The 16,413-nt window shown below is 44.8% G+C and overlaps 1 protein-coding gene across 5 annotated transcripts in view; it reads left to right on the forward strand.

The window, feature by feature from the left end:
- Positions 1-16,413, forward strand: part of adgrl1a (adhesion G protein-coupled receptor L1a) — a 157,321-nt gene that overhangs the window by 105,296 nt on the left and 35,612 nt on the right. For all 5 annotated transcript variants that reach the window (XM_082529570.1, XM_082529569.1, XM_082529572.1 and 2 more), the window contains 2 exons: positions 5,132-5,345; positions 7,023-7,132. In XM_082529570.1, the coding sequence (XP_082385696.1) occupies positions 5,132-5,345; positions 7,023-7,132 (324 nt within the window). The remainder of the gene's footprint in view (positions 1-5,131; positions 5,346-7,022; positions 7,133-16,413) is intronic.

Raw genomic sequence — 16,413 nt, forward strand, 5'->3', positions numbered from 1 at the left:
TGTAGATGTAAGGGGTGTTTTAATAATACCACTGGTATATGTGGGCAAAAATAGGAAAATGACCTATATAACAAGAAACCTCCCCACTACTGGACAAAATGTTTCCAGTTCTATGCTTCAGTGCTAGGCTAATGAGTAGTACTGGGAGACAGAGAGGCTAAAAGGGCTGATCATATCATCACAAAAAAACAGTCTTCCAAAAGCACACACCACGAGCCACAGAGCTCCACAAGTATAATCTCCTGTTGTGACTCAGTCGCATACTTGCTGGATACCTCCAAGGCCAAACTTTCACAGAGAAAGACACTATAGTTTCTGTGAGAGCCTCGGTGATAATACATCCCAAGGTCAAACTGTCTGAGGTGGTGAAATGAAGATGCTTTTATGTTTGAAAGCACATCGCTGCTGATGAAGACAAATCTTTGTCTGTTCGTACAGAAAATGTAAAATCATTTTGAATGCCACCTGTTTTAGTCAGTACTGACATAACAGACCAAACATTTTCTCTTAACTTTTCTCAAGTGTTGGGCATGGCTCTGGTTGCAGGTAAGATTTTCTTATCGCTCCTCATCAGTTATATCGGATTTGCGCGCAAAGTTGTTATGTGCACTGCAGCTACAGACGTAAGATTAAGAATAGATTTAAAGACTAACAGGAGTAGAGAGCATATGAGCATGCAAAGTCTAGATTGACTTGTGCAAAATTATGTTCTTGTCTGATGGTTCAAGCATCTATCCACCCTCAGGCTTTAATTACTGTGTGAGGATAATGAGTCAAATCCAATCAGTTCTCTCTGTTGCTCTTAATTTGTATGGAGCTTCTATTTGAAGCCAACCGCTTCAGCCCTTCACACCAGCTGCCCTGGAGTGACACCAGGGCTCTGGCTGTGTGGCTGTGTGTGTGTGACCTCTGTCACTTCCACTCTGCCACATCCATGAAAATCAGCTCGTATAATTACTGAATTGGCCCTTTATTGGTATGTGTAACAATTGGTAGCATTTCTTGAGCACGGTGGCTGTTAATGCAGTTTTATACACCACAGGAGATAAGTCATAGTCTTACTGCGAGGGATTACATCCAAGTATACATATGGCTGCTGCAGAGAAAGTCACTCCATTCAGCTATTATGAGTCTGACAGACAAGACTAAATGCCCATGTGTGTTATTGTGTGTGTCTGTGTGTGCTGGCTAAAGAGACCCTGAAACCTTAATGGATTCCTGCAGAGTGAAGGACAATCATAGCCCATGGCCAGGCCAAGCTTATCCTCTGCTCATCTCATCTCAGCTCAGCTCAGAGCCAGTCACAGCTCCAGCTAGGCCTCAGGCCATCTGGCTGGCACGCTACCACATACACACACCCTCTCACACACACATAGACACTGAATCCATCCCTCAAGTTAATAAGATCCATGCTTGTTGTGAATACACCATTCAGAAATTTCTGTATGGATGCAAGATGAATCCTTCTGTATATCTAAACTTTAAAACCCACCTTAGAACTGCAACTTGTCAAAAAGTGGTTGCGTTGCTCTGAATTATGTCGGTGTGAAATATGATATATTAATGACACAAGCAGAGATTTGCAGGGGTGCTAGAAATAGGATAGTTATCTAGCTGCCACACTGAAATTTACTGGCTCATAATGGCTGTGCTCAATTAAGGCTAAATATATGCTGTAACAGCTGGGCCGGAGAAAGTTATACCTGGGAAAAAAGACAACGGATTTAGGTCCATACAACAGTCTCTGCATAAATTTGGTAATGTTTCATAATCAAGTACATATCATTGTGATTCAGCAGACTTTTGCCTAGTCATTGACTATATAAAGTGTAACTGTAAGATCTAAGTGAGATATCCCACATAATGTTTCACAATTATATAAAGCTTATGAAAGGTACATTGTTGAGCTTTGTGCAAAAAGTTCTGTGCCAATGTCTTGAGCCATTATTATTCACCTTTTTGCTACAATACAGCCTGAACTGTCTTAGGCAAGCTTTCTTGTATCTTCTTTAAGCAGTGTTCAGGAATAGTTTTCGAGGCTAGTTAAAAGAAATTCTAAGGTTTTTTGGGGATGTTTGCTGCCTTTTGTTCTGTTTTCTGTCATGATGATGCCATCCTGCTTCAATAATGTGGCGGTCTGGGCTCTGGGGAGGTCAGTCCATAATTGATAGTGTTCTGTTGTACGTTTGTATGTGTGTGTTTTTCTATCCAGATGTGTTGCCATTGCCAATCAGTTGCTTTCCAGATGGTGTTGCATGGTGATTCAAAATCTAATGGTACTTTTCATAATTTCGTCATTTTTGACAAGATTCCCAAACCCCAACTCCATTTCGGGCAGTGGTGTCTACACTACTGCCTGAAATAGAGCTCAAAAGCCTCCATTAGCCTTCATTGTGTTTTACAGAAGGTTGTGGACACTCACTGTTGCACCTCTCTCCTGACCTTCCCTGTACATACTGATCATTCCACTGATTTTCAGTCTAGTTCTTGTGTTATGTGGCGTACCTCGCCTCTTTTCCCTGTTTTTTTTTTCCCTTACCAACTACTTTTTGACAGGTGTCTATTGAGACCTTTCCTGATAAAGGCTTAGTGAACTGTGGATAGAGCCCAGTTAGTTAGTTCTGCCAATTCTTTTTTTTTCAATGTGGTAAATCTTTTTAAATCAGGAGATAAGCCAAGTTGTCTGTTTTGTGTGGACTCAACACGTTCATTCTTTAGTTAGTTGTCTTTTATATGCCTATAAATTATTCATAGTGCAATATTAAGTGCCTTTACAAACAAACAAAACTAAATTCTTTGAAAAGGGTGAAGGACTAGACTGAAATTGAGAAAATAGAGTCAGTGTCCAAATTAAAAGTTTGAAATACCATCAGAAAGCCTGGTGCTCAAGACCACTTTTAACAAAATTAGAAAAAAGTCTGGCTTCTTAGAGGCAAAATATAAAGAAATGACAAGTGGCTCAAGATGTTTACACAGTACTGTAAATATATGCACTTCTTTTGAAACTCTGCTGAAGAAATAGCTTAAAGGAGATCTTCGCAGCTCAGTGGCAGTATATGGAACTGAAAAGCCAGAAATGCTGTATTTACCATTTAAATTTGCTTGGTATATAAAGTGTGGTTAATGAGTGAGCTGCTGCCTCTGGTAGGGACTAATATTCTTTGCGCCAACCTACAGTGTAAGCTGACTAAGTGTGATCACTCCTGGTGGCCCGCTTCACTTTTACTTCCCTCTTGGCTCATTGTAAGGTTATAATCACTGGCCAGCTGTACACTGCTGCGTATTCACACCACAGGGTAGTTAAGACGACAAGGCCACACACTGACACTACGCATTGTATCCCCACTGTGACACAAGAACTCTGTGTGTATGCATGGATGTGTGCAAGTGTATGTGTGCTTGAATGTGATCTTGCATACTCGTCTGCACAGTGCGTCTGCGTATGTGCTAATTTGCTTCTGTGGGTCTTGTGCGTTTGAGTGTGGACTTGTTTGTCTGGCCTCGCCTGCTGTTTGCATCTCCATGTGCTTTAATTAGTATGCGCTTTTGCATTTAGGCCTTTGTGATTTGGCACTGGCACTGTATTCTGGCGAGGCATAAAAGATTTGAAGTCTGTCTGTGCTAGTCATTCAGCCTTAATGGCGTTAGTTACACAACTGAACTGAAGTCCCTGCTGCATAAATGGGTGGCATTTAGAAATATGAGCAAGTCTGATGGCAGTGAATCATGTAGCACAGTGCTGCAGAGCATGTCTGGGATGACTGACATTGACATTGACCCAGATGGGCACTCCTTCTGAATGGACAGTGGCTGAAACTTAAGCACTGCTAGCTCAGTGTCAGAAAAGGAAAACAGCCCTGCTCTGTGGGTTTCAGCAATAAGAGTAGCGGGGGAGAGGGGCTGACTCAGTGCCCTTGTCTGCTGCTGAGCCTGTCTGGCAAGGGGAAGCGCTATATAGTGAAAGCCTTGGTTTATAAAGAAGTTGCACCCTGTTAAAGTACACCTACCGCCACTCTGTGTAGATTTCACAGGATTCCCACCATCTGGGTAATATGTATCATGTCCTCCTTACTGACACTGCAAAGGAGAGCTCGGTCAAAGCCTTCTGGTCCTTCAGGACAGCGGACAGCTCCACACCTAGCTATCTCTGAAGCAGCTCCAAATCTAAGGATGCCATTTTCCCAAAAGAAGTTTTAAAGTCAGTTCAGTACCACGGATAGCAGCTCTCACAGGGCCTGGCATGAGGCTCACAAAAGGAGCGTTGGCTGTCCTTCAGTTTCACTTCCAGATCACTCACTCTACTCCTGTCTACTTCTGTTCAGTCTCTGTGCCCCTGCCTCCACCTGCACTGTAAAGGAAGCTGGCAGCCTTTTTTTTTTTTTTAGGCTGAATGGAGAAGCAGTTGGAAAGGTATGCAGTTATGGAGAGAGCTGGAGAGGCAATGAGTGTCTCTCTCAGCACCTCTTTGCAGGCCTCTTTCATGCCTCTCAGCCTGGCTCAGTGATTAACCCTGAGTACCCCGCTTTCCCTGCTGACCCTTCTCCACACAGAGCCGCAGGAGTACATTGACATGCCTCTCAGACAGCTGATTACCAGCAGTGGGTGTGGAAATGGTGTACACACCAGAGTTGAAAATGCATACAGATGCTCTCTGTCTCTCTTTTTTTTTTTTTTTTTTACTTCTTTCACCTCTATTTCCTCTCTTGCTCAGACCTAATCCAACATTTCTGATAGGTAGAATACACTAAAAGATGCGAGAAAGTACATTGGGATGAGTATGATAAGCTGCTGTCTGGCAGTGTGTAGGAGTTTGTTAACATTTGAAACTCTCACAGTTTGTTTCACAAGTGGTGCAGTATCTCATTGCAAAAGCTGGTATGTCTCCAAATCCTTCATGCCAATATGTGGAAAGTGGTCGGCCAGGCTGTGCATCAGTAGCACTGCAAAATTACCATTCAATGAAGGCAAGTCAATAATGGCTCGTTTGCAGGAACCACTTTCATACCACCTGCTCCTGTCAAACATGCATATATGATTTACAATTACACGGAACAACGAGGTGCCTCCTAAAAGTGTATATTAAGGTTCAATGAGTTATCAATAACTTTGCCTCTCTCTCTTTCCTCTCCAGCTCTGAGCCGGTCAATGATGCCCTTCGGTTTGATGCGCCGGGAGCTGGCTTGTGAAGGCTACCCGATCGAGCTGCGTTGCCCTGGAAGTGATGTCATCATGATTGAGACGGCTAACTATGGCCGCACCGATGACAAAATCTGTGACGCAGACCCCTTTCAGATGGAGAATGTGCAGTGCTACCTGCCCGACGCCTTCAAGATAATGTCACAGAGGTGACTATTGATCTGTTTAGATCTTGTGTGTGTGTGTGTGTGTTTGTGCAGAGTAAGAGCCCGGTATTGGCAGAGGAAACAAGATTTTATTTCACAACACAGTTCCTCTAGATTTACTTGCTTTTCCTCTTCAGATGCACAATTTGGGCACCTTGTGGCAAATTGTAGATCTTTTTTGTAATAACATTAAGTAAAACCAATGTCAAACTGAGGCTTTCCTTAAATGTAATTTAATGTTTCATTTTTATTTAATTAAGAATACAAAATGACAATAATTGTAGCAGGTGGCACAATTTGGGAGGAAATTGTTATCAACTAACTATTCTTAGTGACAGCTCTTGCTAACATTATAATGAAGTTTGAGACTATACTGGTGGAATTGTTAGTAAAGTAACTTCCAACTTTAAGTACATGAAAGAAGGGGGAAAAAGCATTAATATTTGAAGGAAGTTTAGTTGTTTAATGTGTGTTTGCTCCAGGATTTTATTTACTTCTCTTCACTTAAAAATAACTAACAGGCAATTTGCCAGGGGCCACTTGAACTTGTGCATTCAAACGTTTCTTTTGGGAAACACTGAAGTCAGCATACTTGACTAATGCTGCTGTGTCTTGGCAAAACTTTTATTTGTAAGGAATTGTGTGTGTGTGTGTGTGTGTGTGTGTGTGTGTGTGTGTGTGTGTGTGTGTGTGTGTGTGTGTGTGTGCGCGTGTGTGTGCGCGTGAGTGTGCGCGTGAGTGTGTGAGTGCGCTTAGTTTCATGTATGCATGAGAATCTATATGTTTATTGCTGGAGTATTTGTAGCGCTTCCTACAGCTGCTCTCTGTGTTTGTGCTCAGCATCTGCTTCCTTTTAGCTCAGATCAATGGAAGCTCTCTTCCAGCTATCCATCACGCTTGTAATGGAGGCACAGGGTGCTAGCTTGAGCAAGGGAGGGAGGGAAGTAGTAGGGGGTGGAGGAGAAAATTGAGGGGGTAAAGGAAGAAGAAAGACTTGTAGAAATGATAGGATGATAGAGAGAGTGCAGCAGAGATTTGAGATATGAATGGAGAGAAAGAGTGTGCAGTGGGGAAATGCTCAAAGCTGGATAGAGAAGGATTATGTGGTGAGAATAACTAAGTGCACATGCGTGTGGATGTGTATCGTTTCTCCTGTGTGGATGTGTTTCTCGGTGTGTGCAACCGTGAGAAGGCATGCAGCGATGCGGTTTAGATGTAGGTATTATGTGCATATGAATGTTTTCCCTGTGCGTGTGGTGTAGAGTATCTGCCTTAGCCCCCCTCGTCCTTCCCTGTTCTCTCACCTCTAATTGCTCCCACTCACAATCCCCCAGGAGAGGAGGTCTTACGTCACTCGCCCTCTCTCTGCCTCTTCCCTCCCTCCATGCTTCTCTGTATCCTTCATCCCACTTCTCTCCCCCCCCCCCCCCCCATTCTCCTTCCCCCTCTGTTTCCACCTCCCTTCGGGTGCAGCTGTCACATGATCTAGTCTAGTGTGAAATTACTCCCATCCCTACCGTTCCCTCTGTCTTTCAGAGCCTGAAGATATTTTTTATTTTTTTTTGGAATACAACCCCTCCTCCCTGTCTTTCTTACAATGGCACTCATCATTATTTTTATTACTTGCTTCCTCCCTTCTCTCTCTTTTCTCGCTTCCTACCCTGCTGTCTCATCTCACAGGTGTAATAATCGTACTCAGTGTGTGGTGGTTGCGGGGTCAGACGTGTTCCCAGACCCCTGCCCAGGGACCTACAAGTACTTGGAGATCCAGTATGAGTGTGTCCCCTACAGTGAGTACTGAGACCCTGTCACACCTTTCCACCTCCCCGCCCTCCCTCACCCCATTCACCGCCCCTCCCATCCTTCCCTGTACCCTCACCTGAGCCTCTCTAGTCCTCTTCAACCCCCCCACCCCGAACCCTAAAAAAAGATGACATTCTTATACTCACTCGTGCTCACTCGCTCTCTCTGGATTTTCTCAACACAGTCAAAGCAAAACAAGACAGACAGCCATCCTCACCTGCTCTCTCTGTCTCTCTCTTCTTTCTCATACACTGCACAGGCACATACACACCCACACTCACAGAGCACTAAACCTTTTTTCTTCATCGACAGATTGACGCACCAGTAGCTGAGAGGGATTTTCACATGGGGGAAGGTGCTCCACAAACACAGGGTCCGATAAGCACTTTACGCACACCCACAGCAAACACGGGGTCAGCCCTTATTGGCAATCACAGCAGTGTAACGCACACCGCCCCACACTCATGCACTGATTAACCCAGGGGCAGGCGACTGCCTTTATCTGGTGCCAAACACCTTTGCTGTCCCTCTGATTTCCAATAAAAATTAAAATTGGGCACAGTGAGACTTTAAGGCAGGGGGTGTTGTGTGTATACCACACCTCACAATAGGAATGTTAACACAAACAGCAAAGGGCTTATTTTAGACAACATGACCTGGAGCGCCACACAATTTAATGTCCCCATGGTAACGGCTGGCTTCCTCACTGCTTTGCTCAAAACTATGTGGCAGGTGTGACTCTACACATGCCCACACACACATACACACAAGTCTACCTTACACTTGCAAAAAGGGAGGGGGGGAGGGGGCACCGTTGCTTTTTTCTCTCTTCTCTTGAATCTTCCATTCTGAGCAAGCATGTACACACAAACAAGAGCACACTCACACCGCCAAAGGAGCAGACACAGCAAGGATTATACGGTGATGTGTTGATCCTCACTCATGTGAAAATCTCCGCTCAGTCTCCCCTCCTCCCTCTCATGTATTATTACTCTCAGCATTGATCCCCTCACTGTGCAGGTGCACGTGGCTGGAGGGGAGGAGCAGTGGCGCTCCCCTCCACTGGGCAGACGCAGAATTTGGGGTTCAGGAAAGGGTGGTGGGGAAGTATGAGAGTGTTGTGTCAGAGGGGTGGAGGACAAGAGGACATTACTGGGGTGGGGGAGCTATTTATTTCTCATGATAGGGTGTGGGATAACTGTCTCTACTTTTTCCTCAGGTGCAGTTGAAGTGAACCACAGGATCAAGACTACACCAAGCTGCTAACTTCCTTTTCTTTTCCTCTTCCTCACCCTCCTCTTTATCACTTCTCTCTGAGGACTCCAACTCACACTCGCTTTATTATTTCTCACAGTCAGCATCACCTCTTTTTTTAGCCCTTCTTCTCTGTCTTTGACTTTCAATCTTCACTCCACGGTCTTAAATCTTTATTCTTTGTCCTGCTACGCTTATTCTTCCTTTATTTTTACTCTCTGACCACCAGTTTGCCACACTAGCTTATCATTCCACTCTATCATTTTTCTTTTGCTGTCCCTGTTATTTATTTATTTGTATTTTTACAGGTACAAATATGCAAAGCATCCAGGGTTTTCCAGGTGCCACTTTTCAGTCCTCACCCTTCCTCTGCTCAGTGCTATGTGCACTTAGTTTAGCTTATGAGAGACTGTGTTGACTCAGGTTGCGGCTAGAGTCATATATGAGAAGGTTGGTTTCTTACATTGGGTGATATTTTCTGGTGTGGATTTTATTCATAGCCTTCCTAGTGGTAATAAGAGTTCTTCTCAAGTGTCCTCTACATTAGGTTTCCCTCTCTTCCAGTTGATATTTGTGTTGGCTATATTTTTTCCCTCCACACTGATATGACTTTGCTTGTTAGTCCTTTAATAGTCCTGTGCTGTTGCTCGGTTTCCTGCATTGTCCACAGAGGGTCAAGGTAGCATTACTTAGTTGTGCCTGCTTTCCTCTCCTCATGCATTCTAACCTTGTCTTTTTCCCCCTGACTGCACAAGGGAGCTTGTTCTCTCACTGCAAGGCAATCAAAGGGATGATTAAATAGCTGCTGACTTGCATTTTTCCTCCTTGTGTTTGGGGGGAAAAAAACTTTCTTGATTGTGCCCGAAGTATGGCACGACTTAGAAAATTGGAAGCTGATATATCATCCTCCTATGATATAAAGTCTCGCTTGTCTGAGGTGACAAAGAAGAGCCAATTACCCCTGTCCTCTGCCACTCTCCTCCACTGGAGAAGCAAAAGCACTTAACTTGCGCACCCTCACAAAAATAGAAACACGCGTGCGTACACAGGCGATGCACGCTACTCAAACTCTGCAGGCTGCTCTATGTATTTGTGCTCATTTGACAAACTAAATACGACCTGACACATTCAGACTCAGAGCTGGAACTGTTCATCCCAAAACCTAGTCACCGTCGCACCACACGCCACTCAACTCGGCCACTTTTAATTACCAGGAGAGGGGGCGCTTCGCTCTCTTCAGTTCTGCCTCAGCAGAGATTTGTCAAGATTAATTGAATTTGCTGCAGCTAATCGCTCTGGTAATGCCCCATCATTTATGTCTGGTTGGGATTGCTGGGCACTCTGGTATCATCTAAACCTGACACATGGTTTTCATTGGTTGTCTTGACAAAAAGGTGAACAATTGAGAGATGATATGTAAGGGCTGTGTGGCATGGCAGCTGAGATGGTGTGCAGCCATGTTGATGGCTACGAGCGATGTTTGCTTTTGACAGGGTCCTCTGTGTGAGAGCTGTGTTTCCAGTCACCTGAAACGGCACGGTGACAGCCAGTGCTGAGCTGACATACGCACACACCTCAGCTGGCAGAGCTCAGACAAGGGTCTTGCACAAGTATGTGTGTGTGTTGCTGTGCGTGGGACTGCCTTGGCAAAATACAACAAACCACCAACTAGTCAAGTCATATCTCATCGAGCCAAAAAGCCCTGCAAGGCCGCCCAGCCGTTGCCACGTAGCATTGTTTTTGCCATCCGGAACACAAGACGACAAAATGGCTCAAATGAACTCTCATTTCACACTGGCACAGCCTGCCGTAGCCTGCTAGATCCCATTAAGACATCACAGATCCATGGATACAACTGCAGGATGTGTTTACTGCAGTTAAACCCCTACACTGCAGTTTTAACATAGATGTACGCAGAGTTAAAATAAATCTATCCCACGAGGGAGCCCTTACCTGTTCCCGCTCTTTCTTCAGAACACTGTGCTACATCATTATTGATTCCTAATGCTCCCTATTGGGATTATCTATGCTAGCCATGCCAGAGCTAGCAGACCTTCTCCTGTGGCTCTTTTGTTTCTTCAGCTTTTATATATCTGGTTAATATGCACAGTGCAGGTGGCTGTACAGGCTTTACAGTCGAGAGTTTCTTAGCTTAATTTTATATCCTCCAGTTTTTCCATTTATATTTTGGTACTCTGCCGCTGTTTCACTTTATAAAATTGATTCTTCCCCACAAATGTATTCAGCACTGCCTATTCATTACAAGACATCACTTTTTGGACACAAAGCCACTGGAAATGATAGTTGACTTGTCGGAAGGAGTTTGTCAGTCGCAGGAATAATGGCATTGTAATATGACAAGTTTTGAGGGGAGGAGGGGAAACACTTTGATGTAGCTGAAAATGAAATTCTATTAATATGTATAGGGACACCATTAGATGAGTGGCTCATACATGTCTGGTGAATGAGAAGCAGGAAGCTTTGCTCGGGCCATGGAAAGAGATGGCTCTTTACTGTGAAAAATGCGAAGTTTGAGAAGGAGACAATAGGAAGGGGCCGAGGAAGAAGAAGCAGAAGAGGACACGCTAGAAGGAGGCCAAGTGTTCCTGCAGTGCTTCAGCAATATGTGTGCGTATTTGAGAGCGTGTGTTTTAGCTGTACTCATTAGTGTGGGAGTAATTGATAGGGTTGTAGAGAGCGCTGAGCGGAGTGATTAAGGGGAGAGGACAGTGGCTTATTTCTCAGAAGATCCCTGAAAGAGAAACGTTGAATGAATCAGACAAACAACCAAGGTGGCCTTAAACTAACCTCCAACTCACTGTGAGGACAGTTTGATGAGTTTCCTTCTCCTTTCTCTGTGTTTATGTGCGTGCGTGCGTGTGTGTAGGCGCGTGCGTGTGTGTGTGTGTGTGTGTGTTCTTAGAAATCTGTAAAGATCTTGTGTGTGTCGTTTCTTTGTGTCTATTTTTCAGGACAACCAAGAATGGAAGAACAGTGTCAACAGAAGTCTTCCATCTTCTTTGTTTTTAGTCTTTTTTTTTTTTGCAGCATTGAAGAAGTTTCATTCCCCTCTCTCACTCTCACTCACTCTCTCTCTCGTTTTCTCTCTACATGTCACTGCATCATTTCCCTCCTGTTCTGAAAAACATACACAGTGGTGCATTTATAATATTGTGTTTAGCACAACAACTTTTTAAGGACTGCAGTGTCACACTTGCATGAAGAGCTGAGCTTCTGCAGTCAGTAGAAACCTGGAACGTGGAAAAACTCTGTATATTTGAATTCTGGTGTCCTCATCTACCCCCTGCAGCGGTTTCACAGAGAGGATGAAAGCTCTGGATGCTCTGTGGCCAGTGTCAGCCTCCCCTAACCTTGGAGCTAATGATTGCACTCACAGTTGGTGGCAGGCATGTAACGTGCCTTTTTTTTTTCTTTTTTTTGGTCCCTGCCCCAGCATCACAAAACTTGCACTAGTTTCTTTCCCTTGTTTACCCCTCTAGGCTGAAAGTGGCTTCCACTCCCCAGGTCTTCGTGGAGGTTGTTTGTCCAGTTTGATCTTGGCATATGATGATAAATGATCATGTGGCTGCTGATGCTGATGCCGCCTCTGCCGAGGTGCATCCCCCACACAGCTAAGGCAACCGCTGCTATCACTCTTTTTTCTTTTCTATTCTGTTTGTCTTTGTAAAACTCTCTTTCTCTCTCTTTTACCCTCTCTCTTGCTATCGCTTTTTTCCCCTATCTTTACGGGCAACCCGGTGAGGTGTCGTGACAATTTCACAGCGCTCCCCGGGGACTTTCCACGACACATACATGACAATCACGCTCACAGCGGGGATCCACCAGCCATGTGGCTTTTGACACGCGTCTTTCTCGAGACATTAGAAGAACAACTCTCACGGCACTGGTGCCTCAGCAAACATGGAGAGAAGCTGAGTGCTGTAATGTGAAAGGCGGAGCTGAAATTTTTGCTTGCTTCTCCAATAGTCTCCAGCTGCTCGTGAACCTCCCTCAACACCCCAACACAAGCAGACTCCTACCAGCGTCATGGATATTGAGGGAACCACGCCTTACCTGCCCGTGTCAGCTAAGGCCTCAGTGTGACTCAACACACCAATCTATTGATTTGTGTGTGATGAGCCCGCTGTAGATATTTCTCTCATCTCTCTTTTGTGTCTGCCCTTTTTTATTTTCCCTCCCCTCCCCCCCCCGACTGTGCCTCTCGGTTCCTCTCTGTGTTTCTCAGGCGTTACACTCTGTCAAGCCCTCCCTTTCCCCTGTTGTTTGTTCTTTTTTTCTTTGATGAGCCAGTCTCGGCCAGGCAAGCCAGCAGCTCCCCATTGATTAGATGGTCGATGGGTTGAGTGTTTTTGCTGGCTTCTATAGCAGGCATCCTGACTCTGTAAATTGAGCAAAGCCAAAAGCACCGCTTTCTGTAGATCAAGGGACCGCTCTAATGTCAACACAAACTGCGCTTGGAGAGAGTGGAAGAGAGACAGAGATTCAACGATCTCTCCAAAGATAACCGGTCACAGATAGAGGCATATTCATCACCATCTCCCATTTCTCTATCTATTTCTCTGCCTTCTCTGCTCCTTGCTTATTTCCACAGCAGAAGACGACTGTTGCACAAAGACGCCCGTCTCACTTTCTCTCTCCGCCAGGTTTCTGAAGCTGCACGAGGGCACGAGGGAAAGCAGGGCTGCAGAGAGGGAGCGGTGTAGCAATAAGATGGGTGGAGGTGGGGTCGAGAGTTTGTGGTTGGGGGTGGATTGTGTTGTTGGGGGATTATTGATAAATCTGAAATGAAATGGAAATGGATTTCAACCCAGGTCAGGCCATTTTCCCCTTCTCATTTTCCATTTGAGCCATCCTTTCTCTGAGTAGCCAACCATTACACAGACAGATAACTTGCTTTAAAAAAAACAAACAAAAAAAAACAAAAGAGAGAGAGAGAAAGGACAGCGCTTTATTTAATCTCAATTTTCTCTTTTTTCCTGCACCTGTTTTTTCTTTCATTCCCTTTACTTTCCCCCCCTCTCTCTCTCTCTCTCTCTCTCCTTCTTACTGTCTTTCTCTTGTATCTTTCTATCTCCTTCTGTCTCCTTCTTTCTCCTTTTTTCCGATGCTTGAATAGAAGTGGATCAAAAAGGTAAAGACCACAATGAACATAACAACCACAGCTCGCCCCTTTCTCCCTCCTCCTCCTCCTCCCTTGTCTCCCTTCCTCCCCCATATTCCCTCCTAACCCAGCACCTTGTGTAGTGGTCATGTTTGATGTTGATATCCCTCCCTTTTCTTTCTCGATCTCTAATCGTCTCCTTTGCTCCTCTCTTTCTATCTCTCTTTGACTTGTAACCAAAACTCTAAAGTCCTTCTAGATTTCCTCCTTGGTTCTGATGACACCAGCCTGACCTGCACTCATGCACACACAAACACATGCACAGACAAACACACACACACACACACAAACGAAAAGAAGCATCACAGAAGGTCAGTCCCGTATCTAAGAGAGATAAACGAGAATTTAACATCATTCCTTTCCTGTATGAAGAAGCACATCTCAGCCTAAATGTACAGACAACATGCATCTGTGTCATTTCATGGATGGCATATTTTCCTCTTTTCCCATCCTTTTTAGAAACCATATTTCATATTCACTCTGTTGCCTCACACGCCTGACAATAGAACTGTCTCATTATTCAAATCTCATATATTCGCATTTCGCAAGTAGCTGTTCACTCATTTCGATATTTCAGTGCATCTGTCCCTACAGATCTGAGAGAAAAAAAACACGTTCTCCTCTTTCTCTTCACATTATTCAGCTGCTCTTTTTTTCCCATGCTTTATCTCTTGCCTTCTTTTTTTTAGTTTCTCAGGACAGATTCAAAGTTTGCTGTTGTTGAAATCTTAAAGCAAAACAAACAAACAAACAAAACAAATCTGTTAAGATAACAAAGTAACTTGGCAAAGTTGCTGTCAGATCATTGCCTCAGTGTCCCATTTCCAGGTACTTCAGTGTCCTTCTCCCATTTTTCTCTGCTCATTTTTATTTAATCACGTTTCCATTAACTCCTCTTCTCTCACTACCCCTTACTTATAACACATTTTCTCCATTGTGTTTCTCACCCTTCCTTTCTCTTGTTCTCTTCCCACTGCTTGGTTTATCTCTCAGATCACATCTGACCATCACAGGCAGCTGCAGGCTCTTTTATCTTGTCTTACACTGCTCTTCCTCCTCTTCTCTCTGCCCTCTCTACCTCTTTGCAGACTTTATCCCCGCCACCTCTCTGTTTTCTTTATTGCACATGCACAATAAACTTGTCTTGCCCCCCCCCTCCTCCCCTCCTCCACCAGTACATGTCCACATCAGTCCATCCCTTCCATCCACTTCCTTATGTGTTCAAGGAGAGGGGAGGAGATGGTGGAGGGAGGTGTATCCCCCGTAGGGAGGGCTTCGGCTTCTCGTAATGGCTTCTCTGATGCAGCCGGGCCTTGCCGCAAGCTCTCTTAAAAAGCCCCAATCAGCATGGCCAGGAGCCACAATCAGAAGCTACTAAAAAGCAAAGATAGACCTGGCAGGGCACACATCAGGTAGAGAGCAGTTTCCATGAGGCTGTACCCTCCCCCCGCTCTCAGGTCCCCACCCTTCTCAGCACTCTCTGAAACCCTACTTACATCTGTCTCAGCCGTTTCCCTGCCTGGCACCGTATCTGGATCCATATGTTGGAGGAATTAACTCCTTTAGAGGTTACCATTACCTGGTTTATGGACTCCTTTGTCTGTTGTGTCTGTGGTTTTCATTAGCATAGATCATTGTCACATTTTTCTCTCACCGCAAGCAGCCATTTTAGCTCAGTCTGCTGCTTGCAGTGGAATAGAAAGCATCAAAACCCCCCTCCTCCTGCTTCCACCTCAACCAACTGGTTCTATTTATTTACTGCTCTCCTTCCCACTAACACTTAAATACATAACCCTTTCCCCTGTCTGCCCTCCTACCCATGTCCACTTTATCCATCTCTTCCTTTCTCTGTGCGTGGCTGAAGTAATATTCCAAAGTTGTGTTTTGCCCATGTCTGTCACAAATAATCTTTACTGATTCATCCGCTGATTGACAGATTGGGTTCTTGGGTTGATGACTTGTATCTCTTGGTGTTGATGCCACTGTTCAATGAATGTCCACCACACTGTCAACCTACCTATTATGAGGCCATTTTATGACTGTGTCGGCATTAGCCGCCTCTCCCCTCCTATCATTCCCTCTGTCTCTTTTCTCATCCTTTTTGCTGACAGTCGAGCAGCCCAACAACCCACGTCATTGTAGTATTTCCTTTATGACAGGACCAAACTACTGTCTTTTCTTACCCCCAGTTTGTTTGCTGATAAAGGAAAAGAAGCAGTTAAAGGAAGCAGTGTTAGACTGCTGAGCAGTATCCCAGTATCACCGTGGAGGGTGGAGTTGGAGACCATCTGAGGACAGAACCATTACTTACACAAACAACCCTACATGTGACTTAGAGAAGTGAGAGGGAATGAGTGAGAAACCACTGCATTGTGTGACAGGAAAAATACAAAGAATGGCTGTGAATGGCAAAAGGGAGGAAAAGTGGTTGCTATAGAGACGATGAGTCAGGCAGCATCCCCTCATTAGGAATGACCCACCACACACAAGCACGGTCATGTGACCGTGGCAGCGCAGACACTCTTTTCAGTGGCACAGGGAGAAGATTGCGAGGATTGACTGTACATGTAGAAGCCATTGCATTGTTAGAGCCAAAGAACAGAGACGTGAGTGAGTGAAGCAGCTGGTCATGAATACAAAACACAGCGGCTGGTTTCAGGGCTGTTAGGGAGAGACAGTGTGTCTAGGAGACCTGATTCAGAGCAGAGGGAGGGTGAGGGTAGGTAGCAGGCTCGGTTAATGTTTCAGCTGTGCAGGCTTGTTGTTTCCTTACCTCTCAAGCCTCAGTCAGCTTGTTCTGGGTATGCCCCTCTGTTTTCTACAGTATCTGCT

Source organism: Aulonocara stuartgranti (assembly GCF_965226115.1).
Source record: "Aulonocara stuartgranti genome assembly, chromosome: 4".
In the NCBI taxonomy this organism is placed as follows: domain Eukaryota; kingdom Metazoa; phylum Chordata; class Actinopteri; order Cichliformes; family Cichlidae; genus Aulonocara; species Aulonocara stuartgranti.